The sequence below is a fragment of the Mugil cephalus genome, chromosome 12 (assembly GCF_022458985.1).
Source record: "Mugil cephalus isolate CIBA_MC_2020 chromosome 12, CIBA_Mcephalus_1.1, whole genome shotgun sequence".
Taxonomy (NCBI): domain Eukaryota; kingdom Metazoa; phylum Chordata; class Actinopteri; order Mugiliformes; family Mugilidae; genus Mugil; species Mugil cephalus.
Genome location: NC_061781.1, coordinates 25,066,120 through 25,083,968, shown reverse-complemented (window position 1 = coordinate 25,083,968; position 17,849 = coordinate 25,066,120). Strand labels below are relative to the sequence as shown.

Genomic DNA, 17,849 nt, shown 5'->3' with positions numbered 1-17,849 from the left:
ATCAAGTTCGGGAGTCGGATGTCGCTCTGCGGTTTGAAGACTGTGGTTGTTGTTCCAAGAAAATGTAAAGTGTATAATTCTAAACATTAAATGACACTTAATTAAACACTCGCCATGTGCGAGTCTCGTACTCCATGAACTTGGCCGGTTGGATGATTGCACACACGTTTTGATATTGCCATCCCTGATGCTACTGATGCTTTTCACTTTTACTTTAAAGAAATAGAATAAAATCTCAATGTTTTTTTGTACCTCCAGAGTTCCTTGGTTACCTTCTTCTCAGTTTGCCACAGTGGATCAGTCCTACACCAAAGAGCACCTCATCCACAGAAAGTAGGGTCCTTTCATGAAATGAATCACAAACTTGATGCAAATGTGGAAAAATATGTTTATTTCACATTCTTTTGTAACCATCAGGGAATAGTTAGCTACTAGCTAACATTACTCTGATATGCGTGCAGATGACAAGCCTTGTTTTGCCATCAGAGTAAGTTTATAAATACATTTTAGCCTGGGCTAGCTAGGGAAACTACAGATAGAAGTCATGTATTTGCTCTTACCATGAACCCGGTACCGTCCTCATACGTGCTTTTACTTTGAAAACGGCAACTTCCGGTTGAAAAAAAAAAATATGAAAAAAATTGCACTTTTTTGTTTCTGTCCCCTAACGATTTTATTTCTCCTTTCATAAAATGAATCACAAACTTGATGCAAATGTAGAAAAATATGTTTATTTCACATTGTTTCGTAACAAAAAGTGAGTTTGTAAAACGACGTGGACAGTGAGTTGGTCACAGCTCTAAAGGCCTCAGCAGAGACTTGGCTTCCTGGTCTGTGGACGGGACGTCAGACAGCTGCTGGAGGAACGGTCGCCCGTGGATGCAGCTCCGGTCCGTCTCGCCCAGCTGCCGTTCCATCCGTGCGAGGATTTCCTCCACATCTTCCCGAGGTAAATTCGTAGGCAGCTGACGGACGAGTCGAACCGCTTCACCCTGTGGAGCGACACGACAAAAACAAAGAAAAAGGCATGAAACTAAACTAAATACTGCGTGGATGCGATTCTTAACTCGTAGCATCACTGCTCACTTGTAGGTAGTTTGAGACTTTGAGTGGACGGCACTCCTGCACAGTCCTGGCTTTTCTGTGAAGAACTGCAGCCAGGATCTCCCTCAGGTCCTCCACGCCGAGGAAAGGCACGCAGTCTGCCATCGCTGTCACTTCCAGATGTCTCTCAGCTGACATGAGGCCTGGCCAAAACAAGCAGAAAACAAGGATTAATATACTCCAGACGCTACTACTATCTCCAGGAAAGAATAATAAATAAATATGGTGGTTTTACGGCTGCACTGAGGACCAAGTCAAACAAGCGAAGGGCCAAATGGAGTGTTAAATGACTAATAGAAGCCCCAGCAGACTGGAAGGAAGTTGTCCTGAAGAATGATGACTTCTCATTTCACGAGGAAATAATGGATATCAGGCACAAATTATATTTCTAATACATACAGAAGAACCTGGAGATGCAAAGAGTTAGAATAATATTTGTTCAATGTGCTATATCTCAAGGATGCAAGGACTTTTATTTGTCATTCGCAACCGTACGGAAGCATGAGATGGACCCAAATAATGCAAAAACAGTTTAGATAAAGAATAAAATGAAGTGATAAAGTTTGTGCAATTCACCATTTCTGTTAAAATTAGACATTAACAACTAACGTCGACATTAGCTGCAGCATTAATGCAGATGTTCATTAAGATATTGTGCACAAATGTTTTTTTTTTGTTTTGTTTTGGAAATTAACACAAGTTCAAAAATACTAATAAAAGCTATTCAGCAGCTATTGTGCAATGAAGGATCTTACATGCACGCTGCTACTTTCAGTCCCATGCACACCCACAGAGGCTGGCAGGGCCCAATGAAAATTCCTAAAATTTCTTAAAGGGCAACCATTCTCATCACCTGCACACTGGGGTACAAACCCACTGTGAGACCACGCTGTCGGGCAGCGCGCCAATGTCAACCGAGGTGAACCATTCCAGCAACAAAAACAGCCAACATGCACAGGACGGGACGCTGCAGACGCCTTCGCAAGCAAACGCACAAGTAATCTCAAAATACAAATTAAAAAAATTAATTATTCTCTCGTCATTTACTGTAAATGCAGCGTCACAAACGTAAAGGTAAATATCCCTCGTCATTTACACGAATCCTGTTTTGTTTCCTTATTTTATTGTGATGCATAACTTGCACAGGAATGGGAAGTTGTCCTCTTATCCTCAACTAATCGGTTACAGGGAAACTATGAGAAATAATTGCCTGTAATCCAGTTACATGGTCTGTACGTTTGACATTTCTAACCAGTGAACTGTGACATTAATGATGGAGAACAGCCCAATCCACCAGGACGTGTCATATAACACAGTTAACTAGCTGAGCGTTCAATCCATCCTGCATATAACGGACTTTTATTCACACTGTACCTGGAGTCATTTTTATTCTGAAGCCATTAGCCACGAGCCTGGGATCAGAGAACAGGGCCCCTCCATTCAGCTCCGGGGTTTGTTTCTCCATGTTGCACAAAGCCTCAGTATATTCAGCTCCCCCCAGATTTCTAGGAAAGAGACACAAGGTGATGTCTAACGTACAAGAGCAGTGAAAAGAAAAGGAAAGAGTATCTGTGTATAAAGAAACCGGATGAGTGTGCAGTTTTAAAAAGGAAAACAGTGAGGGCTGGCACTTTGCTGGTGATACGTTACCCATCTGTTAACTGCACAGGGTTCTGCAGACTCACGGCTGGAAGTATATTATTCTCTAGAAGTCTCTTAAACAGCAAGGCCTCCTCCACCCGAAACGGGTTTAACAACATGAGCTTCTGCCCACATAAAATGACCCAGGCGCTCTGAGAGGCCAGGCGGTTTACGAGGCGGAGGCCCCGCGGCGGCGCTGCGCCGCTCTGGGCCGAGAGGCGCTGGAGCCGCCGCCGAAGGGCGGCCATGCTGCAGGGGAGGGAGCGCGAGGGCTTGGTGGCGGGGTTCTTCGTCTTCTTCTGGGGCTGCGCGGAGACGGAGAAGAGCTCGTCCAGGAGCTGCTGGTTGGACGGCGGGGCTTTGCGTTTCTGACCCGCCATCCTGGGGGCGTTCACGCCGGGCTCTCCGGGGCCTTCGCCCGAGGTCAGCTTGGTCCGTCGGTCGTGGTGTTCCAGCTGTTTTTTCGCCCTCTCCTCGTACCTGCAGCGTTCAAACAAGTCTGTTAGAGCTGGAGCAGTAAAACAGCCCAGGAGAAGACTAAATGTCAGCACATTACATACATTATATAGTCCAGAAAACAGTAAAAATCTACTAGTGACAGTGAGAATACGAATCTTTTTTCTTTTTTTCAGTCCATTTAGGACAAACCCAAAGCTGTTCATGAACATTTTGGTCATTTCTGTCCAAGACTCTGAGGTTTCTATCACAAAAGCCAGAATCAGAGGAATGTTAAAGGGTAACTGCAGCAGAGCTATGAATCTTTACTCACAGTAGAGCTGCAGGGAGATGCTGATGTTATTAGATTCTCTTGAATAGCGTCGGTTCTGTCCGGGTTTCTCCCACCGTTCAAAGACATTCAAAGACATGCTGGTTGGGTTCATTGGTGATTCTAAATTGGCCGATTGATTCTAAATCTGGGTTGGAGAGTTTCTATAGAACAGCAGTGTCAGAAAGTCTGTGGAAGCGTAAGCCTTTTTGACTGTAAATGTTTTATTTATACCACTATGATGCCTTTAGTGTCTTTTCAGTGATGATACACGGTCGTGGTCCAGACTGAAAGGTCTCAACAACTATGGGGAGAAAACTAATCATTCAATCAACTCAATCAATCAATAATAGTTTTTGAGGCTCATCCTGTCATCATTCCAGCTTTTTTAGTTCATAGCTAAAGTAACTGAATGCTGTTCATGAACACGTTGGAGCTCATTCATGGTCTTTGTCTCTTTTTAAAGCCAAGACTCTGACGTTTCTATCACTCTAAGGGGTTTTGTTATTGCGTAATCAAAGTTGGCACACAGTTTAAAAATAACAAGTTGTAAGTTGTTGGGTTTGCCCAACAAAATATGTTGGTTGAGTCTTAAAATAACTTTTATCAGTGAAATCATAAGAAATTGACACATTGCATCATGCAGCATTTACTCAAACACAACACAACATGTCCAGAGCTCTGATTGATTTAAAGAGATACTGCTGTCACATAACCCACCCAGAGGAACGGTAAATGTTGGGATGTTATTCTCCTCATCGCTGGACTCTGGATGGAGCCATAACTGACGTGTAATTTGAGGGGGAAACGTCTTTTTCTTGGTTTTTATTTTTAGGGCAAAGTCACATTACTTGTTTTTCTGCCGGATCAAACTGCTGATTCTATACATCACTGCTTTTATGTGACCACTGGAAATGCAGCTGTGGTTCCCTCCTTGAGCTTGAGCAACTAGTTGGTTGAGGTTAATGTGAAGACGGAGAGTTTGACCTAATCGAAGGATCCTGCTGAGCTGTGTTACAGAGCTACGTAAAAGCATCATTTACGGATCAAGGAGATCTCACCTTCCTTCCATTTGTCCCTCATCAGTGATGTAACTGTATGAAAGTGTAATACTTAAACCTAAATGAGTCACTGCCGCCCATGCTCCTTAATATCTGTTGATAATTCAATAAACGTTTGTCTATTCAGAACATATCACACCGTATTAAAACGACTTTATAGCCGGGAACATGCTCTCCTCAGCAAATGACTAATTTTCTACTTCTGTTTCAGTCCATCGTCATATGTTAAGCATTCGGTCGCACACTCCAGCAGCCCATTATTCAAATGACCTGCGTAATGAACTGGTGTAGCTGCAATTCCTAGAAGTGCTGCGCCACTTAACGTCGGCGGTAAGAGGAGCCAAGCAATGACCCATCATGTTTAACGGAGGATTCTGAACAGATGTCTTTTTCCATACTCTCTTCCATACCTTATATGAGGCCCTGAATACTGCTGATGCACTTTTTCCGACCTTGCAATTACTTTAAATTGGTGCGCAGTCATCTAATGTAATTAGGGTGAAAATGCTTTCAGCACAGTGTCATGGTGTTATTCCATGATGCTAGCGTAGCAGATACGACTGTTAGCACTTTCTTTTACTGGCGTGTCCATGTGCATCTACACCACTGAGAACTTATGAGTACTCATGTGTGTGCATTGTGTATGTGTGATGTCCATAGGTGCATATTTTTTAGCCAAAAGTGCAAACACTGACTAAACTTGGGCTTAGCTGAATAACTATTTATCTATTGTGTTGTTGTAATGTCGTTGCATCGTTTATATTTTGATCATGAACAGTGATCTGCACTTTATTATTGTATTGTTTAACCCTGACTGTGTGATGCAATGTTATCTCTGTTTTATTTGTTGATTAGGAATCAGCAGCTCTGCTACAAACAGTATTCTCTCATATGTGCACTGTCCCTACCCAAATAAATGTATGTTATCGTAGTTTTTGGTGTACTTCAAATGTGGTTATTGGTGGCTAGCGGCTAGAGAAATTTACGTTTATGTGGCTAATTCGGAGGCTCTTCTTTGTGTAACCTAATTACCCTTTCCTCCATCTATGTGCATTAATGCAAATATTTCAATCAGGGTCTAAAGTGAAGCTTAAGCAAGTAGAGCTCCCCCTGGTGGCTGGAGGCTGCAGTATATGTCATAAGCTCCACCTCTTCCATGTTAGTGGGCGGGACTTGTAACGAAAATAAAACACAATTTTTTTTTTTGTCATTTTAGGCAGCTAATATATTGTAGATGCATTTTCAAGTGTCTTTTTTTTTTTTTGGAAACGTTTTAGTTTTAGTTCGTTATTTGATGCTATAGAAACAGGATGTGACATAATGGTGTGGAGTAAACTATTTTTAAAAATAAGTCCAGTGTATAATGAAACATTTCCTTGTAACTGGTGGAGGTGGAGCAGTAAAATTTCTTAAACAAATAGCAAATGAGTGTGGAGGCCAAGCCTGTGCTGATCAGACTCCAAATTTGCAGGATGGCGTCGCTCGTATCCCGGGAAAATATCGTCAGTTTGGTCAGTGCACAGAAGTGGAGTCATGTGCATATTTATATGGAGTCTGTGGTTCATCCTCACACCGTGTACTGTATGTAGGAGAGGTTTTAACTTATTTAATAATTAGAAAACAGTAAACAGAAGTTCATATGTATAAGACAGACACATATTTAGGTCAGGTCTAAGAAAAGTGAGATGTTAAGTCTGTGGATAGATCAGAGTAGATATGTGATCATTAGTAAAACCTGCTGCACTGCGGAGATGTTTTTTTTTTTCTTCTATTAGGCACAGTTGTCTGGAAATTAGAAACACAGCTCATATCAATAAAATTTCCAGAGTAGGCTTTTGACATGCAAGTGACAGGTAAGAATTTCCCCCTCTGTCTGCCCTGCAAAAAACAAGAAATGGAAACAACCGCTTGGAAAGGTGAAGGTCTGGAAACTCACTTCTTACGGTCGTCCTCCCTCAGATTTTTCCACTTCTCGTGAACGGCGACGCTGACATCCTGCAGACTGGCTGCGGGTTTCTCCATGAGGACCTGGGCTCTGGCCTGCTTCTCGAACTGGGCGGCGGGAGACAGCGGTGCCCTCATGGCGCGGTTGCTGATGAGGTCGTAGGCCGTGAGGCCGGCTCGCTTCTCCGTTACGGCGTTGAGAACCTTTTTGGTTGCGGTGCTCTGACTCTTCGGCTCTGAGGGTTGATGTATTTTGATGGGCTGCAGAGGTTCTCCTGATACCGGGTCGGTCAGAGCCGTCCCCCGGCTCCAGTCTTCAGCTGATATTGTTTTGGTGTGTGACCCTGCATTGTCCACAAATCCCTCTGGAGATGCTGGACCTGTTTCTGTTGTCTCCGTGCAGCTCTGAGACATTTCTTCATCACAGAGAGAGAAGTTGGAATCAAAGTCAGCCGGGATGTGGTTGACAACCCAGTCGTCCGCTATGGAGGACGAGGAGCTGCAGTTCGAAGTCTGGCGGCTCGTCGTGGACGGAGCTGCGTCCCCGTGTTTGGGGACGTCTTTGAGGACGGGATCCTGGTGGTTGCTGACGTCTCCACTCTTCTCAGTGTCCAGTTGTGAAGCGTCCGTCTGCACAGGACTAGACGATGGTGACGATGGGGGAAACGTCTCAGGTCTGAGCGGCTTCTCAGCCTGGAAGTCAGCGTCGGGCCGAAAACCATAGAGAGAAACCAACAATGCTTCCACTGCCGTCAGTACGTCCTCCTGGACAGCAGACAGATACCAGATGATTACAATACTAGATGGTATAGACAGACTGTGACAACATGCACAACAAATTCAACACACTATAACTCTCTAACACTCCACTGGGTGGTTTATGGGACAGCAGGAGCTTTTTCTTGTGATGTCATTGATAAAAGTCATTATAGGATTCAACCAACACGTTTTTCGAACAGTTTTTTAACTGTGTGCCAACTTTGATTCCTCAACAACAAAACCACTTAGAGTGATTCTGACTTTTGTGATAGAAACTTCAGAGTCTTGGCTTTAAAAAGAGACCAAGACCATGAATGAGCTCCAACATGTTCATCAACAGCGTCCAGTTTAAATGATAAGAGGTTCATTTAATTCACCTTGTTGTGAAGGAGAACCTGGGTCTTGTCCGGTGTCAGATTAACGTCCACTGAAGAAGGTGGAACCGTGATTTTGAGCATGACGATTGGATATCGGCCTCGGCCTGGGTCATCCGGATACTGAGCGCTGTAGCGTTGTCGCAGCAACTGATGAGGCACCAGACAACCAAGAGAAAAGAACAGTGTTAGATAGAAAAAGATGGATCCTGGATAAGAGCGGTTGTGACTAAATGACTTTACCTTCATTACTTCCTTCTGCTGGACAGGTCTGTCATTCACAAATATAAAAGCTTTGTCGGGGCTCGATGAGCTGGTGGAGGAGTAATCGGCACCAGGTTTGGGGAAAAATCCGTCTAAACTAATCTGTGGGAAATAAAACGATATCATTCAATAAGTACTCAAAAACTGAGTCCTATATGTACCAGAAAAATACAGGAAGGAAATCAAACACTAGACGACAAATAATACCAACATATAAATACACAATAAAGAAAATATAAATAAATTGGGCCTTCAGATTGTTTGCTCCTCTGTGTTAGATACCTGGACATTACATAAGCTTTACTACCATTATATTTTCAGCCGGGATGGCACGCTTGACCCATTTCACCGACAGCGCGGCAGCACAGCTGAGTATGCAGCCATTTATTCTGGTTGTACACGAGGATCAGCCGCACCATACTGTACATACTGTCGAGGCATAATCAGGGCACCTATGTTTCCACAGAAAATGACATTTAATCAACTCAGCTGATCTGGAAATTTATACGTCCCAGAGTCTGAGTGCTGGGTTTCCTCTTGTACACGTTTACACGCAGGCTTCGCTGTATGTTTCTATTAAAATCTGAACCTTTCCTACATGACCTCTCACCCAGAACCAAGCCAGAGGGAGTTCTCATGAGTAAAAACTGATGACTCAACATAAAAACCCAACAACTGCACTTAAAGCTCCATTAGAAATGTAAGCTAACGATGGAAACCTATTAATGCTCTGCAGTGTGTTTTATTTTTTTCTTTCCACATGGCCTAATTGTTAGCAGCAACACGAGGCAATGAAGTTAATAAATGGACGCTGTTCGAGGTCAGGGCACATATGCTTCTCTCTATTTCTGCTCATTAGGGTCACTTTATGAGAGTACAAATGGCACCTCTGGCCCCAAAGGGCCTCGGCTATGTGTTGTCAAGCTTCCAGAAATGAGTGTCACATTTTGTTCTGCAGAGGATTAGCTGTTACAGCTCTCCACAAGACGGGCTGCAGAAATGTTCAACATGGTTCCCTTGATCACGTCGCTTTGTTCTTTTCGGGAACACGGAGGAGAAAAGTTCTGTTTCATTGCAACAGGGAGTAAAAAAAAAAAAAAGGAAAAAGGTGAAAGGTTGTTCTCATAACGGGGCACCAAGCAGCAAAATAACAACAATAAAAAGGGGAAAATGAGAGAGAAGCAGGGTGGAAAGGGCTGCTCCATATCTGTCAGACTGCATTAGTCGGGAGCCTGACAGCAGGTAGGAGCCACATGACACCTACCGTGACCAAGCAGAAAGCTGCAGCTCAACAGCAATTCAATTACGATCAGCGCGGCAAAGCTTAGCTAACAAAAAATCCCTCACTCCTCATCAGGAAAGAACTCGAGAGAAAAGGGCACAGAAATACTTGGCCAACTACCAGCTGACCACATTTGCTGGCTTGAGCCCAGGTCGTTGATGATGAGGTTATTAGCTCACGGTCTAAGAGTATAAGTGCGTTTTCTCATTTGCTTTACACAAACCATCCATCTTGGCATCAAGTCCAGTCAAAAATTAGACCTCTCTGATAGAAGTGGAACAAATAACCCATCATTCATTCATTTATTCATTCATTCATTCATTCATTCATTCATTATCAGTTTGGCCGATTTCAGACTCGGGTCCAAATACGTGAAGTATTTATTGTTGGAAAACCAGACCTGTGAACATGATATTATTTTTTGTCATGTGTTGTGTAACCATTGTTGTGTAACCGTCTATAGAATCTGACTCTAGGAATGAACATTTTATCATAAGAAAATCAGTCACTTTATTATGAACAGTTAGCAATAGCATTTTGCAATAATAACCAGGACTTATATGCACATTTGCCACTTTATATAGATCAGTTATTTATATTTATATACTGTTGTTATCATGTTGTTGTTGTGTTTCTACTCTTTCTGCCAATGGGACAATGGAGGCAAATGAGCCACCAGGCTACAATCCCAATCATATTTACACTGTACAATATGTTTTGTCCTATTTTTAAAAATAAACACATAAAGTAAAGCATCTGATTTAGACAGAAAATGGGATTAAGGGTCAATATTAGAATGTGAGCTGCACAGTTGGAAGAAAATCGCGATATATTAGTCATAACACACTTTCTTCCTTCTGATACGACATCGATTTTAAAAGAAAAAGAAAAAGTCATGTTCTGGGCCAATTGTGAACAACTATATTGGCAAGAACTTCACGATACGATACATATCACGATACTTGGGTCACGATACGATATATTATTGCGATATATTGCAATATTCTATGTAGTTCACTGAGAAATTTTAAATGCAGCTTCAAATACAAGTTGCATATATGTACATCAGGTGACATCAGTGATAATTCATTGGACAAATTGAGTCCAAATATTATATTAATCCAAATGATACATTTCCAATTTATTGTACTTGTACAGAAGAAGTGGTGGTGGAGGTGCGTTTCTTTTTCTTTTAAAATCGTATCGGAATCAAAAATATTGGTATTTTTCCCCACCCATAGAATATATATCCCATTATGTATTTACCAAATAAGAAGATTAAAGCTGGTTAATGTAGCTCATACATAGAAGTTAAGACCAAACCCGGATAAATTCATCCATGTATGATCATCTACAGATCAATACTTTTATTTATCTTTTTTTTTAGATATTTATAATTTTATGTTTTAGAAGTGTGATAACAGTGATAACAGCCTTGGAAACGTGAATATTTTTCCAAACACTAGTTTGCGTTTTCCATACATTTACATACATCATTATAAAATCTAATTCCATACTATGGAGGAAGGAAACCTGTATGTGTTAACCTGATTTTCTTTTAGGGCAGAACACACCAACAAACCTTCTGCAGTTTCCCCTTAACTCACCTCTGGTTGCTCTTGGAGATGGTGGCAAGGAATCAAGCTGGCAACAGCGCCGGGTCCCAGCGTAGCGAGGAGGGCGCTTCTGTTATCGGCCACCTTGGCCTTCTGCCACAGCACCACCTGGAACAATACCACCACCAATATACTCAGAGTCTGACATTGAATTCAACACTTTGAAGGCAGTTTGTGTTAAAAAATTTAAGCCTGGGAACATTTAGGATCCGGTTTTTAACAAGAACTGTGATTCCACAAACAAACTAATGCACTTGATCCTGTGTTTCTGGACTGAGAAGTTGTGCGTCCTGGTAAATACGTCCCTGGGTTGTTGCTTTCTAAAAGCACACACTGTGTTGGAGGACATGTCTCGGATATTAAATGTACGTTCTGGCGCATGTAAGCGGATAAGTCCTGTGAAGAGCTGTTGAAGAAGCTGTGAAACATGACACAAGTCAAATAGCAGAGTTGGAGATAACGGATACGGGCAAGCGAGTGCTGATTGTACAAAACGGCTTCGCCGCCCGCCCTCCACCGACAATCCCTGAAATTCATTTCTATAATATGTAAGTTATGCGGTGGTCGTGTGCCCCCCCCCCCCACACACACACACCTCCTCCTCCTTTACCTGCTCCGCCTTCCTGTGTACAAACCGAACCACCTGAAACTGAATCTGCTGCGTTACTCAGGCGTCATAATCAGCCGAATCCGAAGAGTTCACAGTGTGTCATATTTGTGTTTGGGGGGAGGGAAAAGGGGGGGGGGGTCTAATTGCTAAATGATTCCACACTGGCGCTGATGTTATAAATGGCTTTTTCTTGAAAACATGGCAGAACTGCACAACTGTAATGTCAACAGAATTATGCTTAGTCAACTTCGTCCTTCAAGAGTGTAGGAATTTCTTCATTAGCTATAGAACAACAACAAAAATAACAACAAAAACTCTTCAAAATCACATTTTAGCAATTCACACCTTTCAGATGATATAATCTAGAACATTTTTCAGGCCAAGGACCAAAAAACCGATGGCGATATTAAGTAGGGACCCCCAACCTGCTATATCTGCTCTATATTAAACTCCTACTGCTATTTATGAATATATATTATTACTATTATCATTTTGCGTTCAATATTAAGCTATTAAAATAATACACAGGTTCATCTGATGGTGCACACACTCCCACATTAGTGAGATGTTTGGCCCTGATGAGAAGCAAGAAACTACTTATCTAACATTCAATGGATGTTGATGGGAGCGAGCTGCACTTTTAGCTTCTCTTCTGCAAATGTTGCAGAAGAGAAGACCTGTGATCTAGGATTAATTTATTCGTTCTCTCAAGCAGAAAGGAAACTCCTCCCTCAGTGACACAGCGGTGCAGAGAAACGTTTAAGGTTTTTCCGATGGAACGTGGATCTGGTTCATTTATTGCAGAAAGGGAACCCACCTCTCGTCTTTACAAATAAAACAAAAAACTCATCCTTTGACCTGACTTATTATAAACAACAACAATAAACATGATATGATCCAAATGTGGCGTTGATGTGAACCATTTTTGCCAGAGCTGTGCCGCCCGGTTCCTTGTTTGTTTGTTAATGGAAAATCACTAAAATCTTATTGGAGAAGAATCTGAAAGGTTTAACTGAGGAGGTTCAGACATTTGTACGACAAGAAACAAAAAAAAAGACACAGCGCTGACTAGTGTTTGGGTGGTGATGTTACAGAGTGAGCCAGACTGATGAGGTACAAGTATAAACGAGTTGCACTGGTGTAGGCTAGGCTATGCTATGCTAGGCTAGGCTATGCTAGGCTAGGCTATGCTAGGCTAGGCTATGCTAGGCTAGGTACATAGGTTATGGTGTCTAGCTCTCACAGTACTATAAAAGAGCCTTTAATGTATAGGTTTTCCAACAAAATATAAAATAATTAGATTAATTTTGACTGGTCCCGTCTTGTGATGTGCTCTTATTGTTTTCTATCGTCCTGTTCTATGTCATGTTTTTGCGTAACATGTAGCCTAAGGAGAGCGGATACAAATTAGCATCGTTTAAGGGTTTAAGGGGGGATTCAAATCAACAGATGAAAAATGAATCGCGCCGCCCTTTTTAAACAGCAGAGGGCAAAATCTAGTTTTGAGGATTCTCTTTAATTTGTTAACCTCCTGAGACCCGAACATTCGTTTGGAATGTATCTTAATTTCTTTAAAATAAGATTAAAATCTTTAGGTATTTGGGATTAAAAATAAGCATCAACTTTGAACTGGAACATAGGAATTATTTCACTGTATATTAGAATTTATCAATGTGAAGCAAAATGTAAAACTGTTAATTTTAATGCAAAAGCAGATTTGGAAACAATGAAATCCCAACGTCCTCAAACGAGTACTTGTGAAATTCTTAAATTTGCTTGTTGTAGAAATATTAATAAGCTTAAATAAACAAGTGTATTGAGCCTTCACTGCCAGTGCATCGCAGATAAAAGTGTCTGAATGAAGCAGAATAAGCTGCAACAAACCTAAAACGTTATGTCCCCAAATGAGGACACCGGATCTCAGGAGGTTAAAGAGAAAATATAATTTGTAGTGTTTATATATCTAAATATATGCGCTTTTAAATATGCATCCATTGCATAGTTTGTGTTTTGAAGTTACATTCTACCTCAGAAATGTGTTTGTTGTCGGAGAAATAATTAAAGGAATCTTTTTCAGTCATAATATGTCGATATTCTGTTAAAAAACTCAGAGAAAATGATATCGAATCATGAGTTGAGTGTATCATTACAGCCCTACTATTGTCTATTGTTGTCTGAATAGATGTTCATTAATGTGAAGTGTCCTAATCAAATAAATAAATATGCACATTATTTACAGTACATTTGTTTTACTGCCTCAATTAAACAGACATTAAACAATGATTAATTTGCAGTTGCGTGTTATTATCTGCTTGTGATTTTGAGTTATTATAAAGTTATGAGCGTTTATCGGCCGTTAGTGTCCATCTCTGTCCAGTAAAGACATCTCACTCCATCACGTTAATCATTGTGTCCTCGGCTCCATCGGTTTCTAAACTGCCTCCAGAAGCCAAATTAATATTTTCCTTCACATGCAACAATTTCACAGCTCAGTGACTCGCATTAGCACTGACAACAAAACAACAGGGGACGGAGACGATTTCTGTCATCAGCGAAGTCTCTGATTAATAGTTTAGTGGAAAAGCCTCCTAGTGCGGGACAATAACAAATAACGCTGTCACGGCCGTGAGCTGAGGAGACAATTTATATTTTACAATCCTGGAATATTTCACATTACTGAGAGTGAAATGTCAAATTTTTATTTTCCCCTTTTAGTGACTGTCAGATGCTGAACTTTGGACCAGACTCCATCACATGTTTAATCTACTGCTCAATGAAGATTTACTGAAAACATAAAAACGCTGCACAGTAGAACTCAAGCAGTAAATCTCTATAGTGCTGCTTTATGCAGACTCTTTATCTTATATATATCTTCATGTTATATTTAAATATTAGCAGCGGTGGCTCCAGATGCAGAAATAAGTAATATGAGTAGTAAAAAGCAGAGAACTTCCTTCAAATCAACGCTATTTAAACCAAGACGTAAATAAAGTTTTATAAATTTGCACCTGATCATACAGCAGATTTAATTCCTTTCACATGTGTCAGTGCTGTTAAAATCAACACTACACTGTGAATATTATGCACATGGTTAAAAAAAAAAAAACTCAAGGGGTAATAATGTTTTTCATGTGGGGACATAATGGGAAGACTAAGGACGACACCTGGTGGCAGATTTAAATAAGGAATAAATCTGGACTTTATCATCTTTCTGTACATTCAGCTACAGTTTCACTTCCAGTGTAAAGATGCAGTATTAATTCCTCTTAAATACTTTCTTATTATTAGTTGTTTTGTTTTGTTAAATTAGGGACAGAACATATTAATGAACATTATAACTAATGTAAACACGCCAGATTGTTGCCGAACATGTAGAAAATACCTTGGGAGAAACTAAATATGGACTTAGCAATAAAAACAAGTAGTTTTAGTGGAACAAATACAAGTTAAACAAGAAGTGACTCATTAGTTCATTAGTGACCCTGACAGGAAAGGTGAAACACCCTGTTCCACATTATTAGATGATACTTTTAACACAAATAAGAGACGTATCTGACCTTATTGTGAACGAGCATGAGTCTCAGTTGGGGTTTTATGATGGCGTAGGCCACCAGCACGTCCTGCACTCTCTTTAGTTCTTCTTTGCACTTCTTAGTATTGGAGTAGTACTGTCTTCTCACTGGAAGATTCTTGAAAAGCTTCATCACACTCACTGTTGTCCCTGGAAAAACACAGAGGTAACAACATGAAACAAATCTTCTACTTTGAGCTTTGATTTACCTGGAAATTACAGGTCAAGTTAGATTTATTCTAAATGTTTTCACAGTTAAAGATAAAATCTGTATTTGCCTTCACTATGAAGCATCCAAAGAAAATTACATTATTACATTATTTTATTTTACTCTTTGCATACACACTTTATTTTATCCATGAAGCTGGATAATAGTGACATGTATGTGTGAGTGTGTGTTTTTATTTATGTGAAGCACTTAGTGTCGCATTTATGCGGGAAACGTGCTAAATAAATAAAGTTTGATTTGATTTTGTTCTTTTTTTATTGTTTTTATCACTTTCTTTTAATGGTACTTTTACTCATGTACTTGTACTTGTTACATTTACATTCTAACTGATGCAGTGGTGTAAAATAGTCTTTGCCTCCTTGTCTCTGCCTGATTTCTTATTTTTTTGCATGTTTGTCACATTTAAATGTTTCAGATCATCAAACTAAATTTAAATATAAGATAACACAACTAAACACTTATTATTAAAATCCAAACTTACTTTTTCACACCACTGTACATAACTAACTCTAATAACAAATCATGGACTCACATAACAGTAACAGAAATAAAACAAACACATTTGTTTTGCATCTTCAGTTATCAGGGACTTGCCTTGGCCCAGATGAGACGGCTTCTGGGAGACAATGTTCCCTCCAAAGTCAAGCAAGTACTGAGTGCTGACGTCGTCTTCCTCCGTCTTTGTGGTAACAGACACCTGAACGGATGGAAAGGTGCACATTTGTTTTTTAGTATGTGCAAATAAATATAATGGGGATGAGAGATGTGTCCTGTAATCAGCATCACAGGTGTCTTCAAAGTTGTTATAGAATACGAATGTTAACCAAAGAACAACTTCTAAAGACAGATGAGAGAAACCTGGAGCTTTTTGGGAAGTTACATCAGCTCCGTCTTCACAGATACAAACATGAAGCATCCAAAGAAAAGAACATTACGTTCACTACTACGTTAGTTTACTAACTTTTCATTCGTTTCCATTTTCATTATTGTGATATTTAGGTTTTGCACATTTATAGGAGCAATGGACACACAGACATTGAGAGTTACAGAAATCGCTTGATTGCCTCAAAAGGTTGCGCAACAAAAAAGTTAAATTAAGGTTAAATGTACCATTATATTTGTCCAGGCCAGTTTCATTAGTTTAATTTTTAAAATGATTCCATTGAACCAGAATTCAAAAGCAACATCTGATTTCCATTAGTTAATTTTCAGTAATTTTTTATTTATTATTACTTTTGTCAGTTTTAAGTTATTTTAGTGACCATCGTTTCTTTAAGGGAAGGGTCACATATGTATCATAGATTTCCTTATATGTGTGTTTTATCATGGACTTTATCCTCAGTGTTTGTTTACGGTCCGTCTATTGATATGAACTCGGAGTGAAATGGTTCCCACCTCAGCCACAGCACAGATGGAGCCAAGCGCTTCCCCTCTGAAGCCGTATGTTTCCAGATGTTCCAGGTCTTCGTGGCTGCAGATCTTTGAAGTGAAATGTCTCACAGCCATCACATGAGTGTCTCCAGCTTTGATTCCACGGCCATTGTCACGCACTTCTATCCGGTCCAAGCCATAGTTCTCCTGAAGACAGCAAATCCAAGTCAGTGCTGTGAGCTGTGAATGTCTGAATAGTGATTACAGCACACTTCACTTCACAGGAATAAGAAATACTGTAGATCCAGATTGCTAAGAAAACTGACCGAAGGAGCTCTGATGTGATACTACTCATGTGTTGTCCTGGTCTTATCCTCTGCTACCTGAATACATCTTTCACCGACCTACCGATGGTCTGCTGGGTTATCAGCTAGTTGACTAACTTGTGTGCAATGACCATTAAAGTTCTTCTTCTTCTTCTTACCAGTTTAACGTCCACACTCGAAGCTCCAGCATCCAAGGAATTTTCTATTAGTTCTTTCACAACGTTCACCACAGACGTGATGACCTGGGAGCTGGACAGAAGTCGCACGGTGTCTGGTGGAAGCTCCTTCATGACGGCAAATAACTGTGAAGAAGAAGAAGAAGTAGAAGAAGAAGAAGAAGAACTGAATTCGGTAAAAAAAAAAAGTGTAAACAAACAAACGTGTAAACAAGCAAAGGAAATGACAGATCTTACTAAGAAAAAAAAAATATGGTTAAACCAACTTAAGAAAAAAAACAGTCCGCAAAACCAGTTTCATTCATTGAACTCTCTTGCAATTAAAATGTAGAAATTGGAGCAAGAAATTTGAGCTTCACTGTGACTGACTTCATCTGTCAGATGATATTATTATTATGTTATTATTGATGAGCCAGACATCGCCTCATGCTAATATTTTACATATTGAGGTTATTAATTTTATAATGAGTGAACGAAATATCGAAATTGTACATTGTCCATTTAGGCAAAACTTACCATAACATCATAGCACGTCAACTAAGCGCTTAGCTAAAGAAGTGAGCTGACTCTTTAGATAACAACTAAAACTCAGAATTTGTCACATAAATCAATAATGACCGATATAACTTGATAAATTAGAAAATAAAATGCTAAAATTCGCACCAAAATCCTCTAGGTCCTGTTGAATCCGGAAGAAACAAACCCGATTCCCGCCCCTTAACTGAGCGTTGATTGGTTATAAGCGGCGCGAGGGC

General features: G+C 40.3%; 1 protein-coding gene across 2 annotated transcripts; it reads right to left on the bottom strand.

Moving 5' to 3' along the window:
* Nucleotides 1–709: 709 nt before the first annotated feature.
* On the bottom strand, nucleotides 710–17,800 carry pms1 (PMS1 homolog 1, mismatch repair system component). Of its 2 annotated transcripts, none has more exons than XM_047602049.1 (13): nucleotides 17,611–17,800; nucleotides 17,077–17,220; nucleotides 16,617–16,799; nucleotides 15,816–15,918; nucleotides 14,979–15,142; nucleotides 10,803–10,919; nucleotides 7,893–8,015; nucleotides 7,653–7,799; nucleotides 6,509–7,281; nucleotides 2,755–3,225; nucleotides 2,479–2,609; nucleotides 1,087–1,247; nucleotides 710–992 (listed from the first exon to the last, which is right to left on the bottom strand). In XM_047602049.1, the coding sequence occupies exons 1-13, from the start codon at nucleotides 17,611–17,613 to the stop codon at nucleotides 792–794; spliced, it is 2,721 nt and encodes a 906-aa protein (XP_047458005.1). In that variant the 5' UTR covers nucleotides 17,614–17,800; the 3' UTR covers nucleotides 710–791. The 2 variants fall into 2 exon arrangements, with proteins under 2 accessions (XP_047458005.1, XP_047458006.1); XM_047602050.1 differs by having other exon boundaries at nucleotides 17,758–17,793.
* Nucleotides 17,801–17,849: the final 49 nt, after the last annotated feature.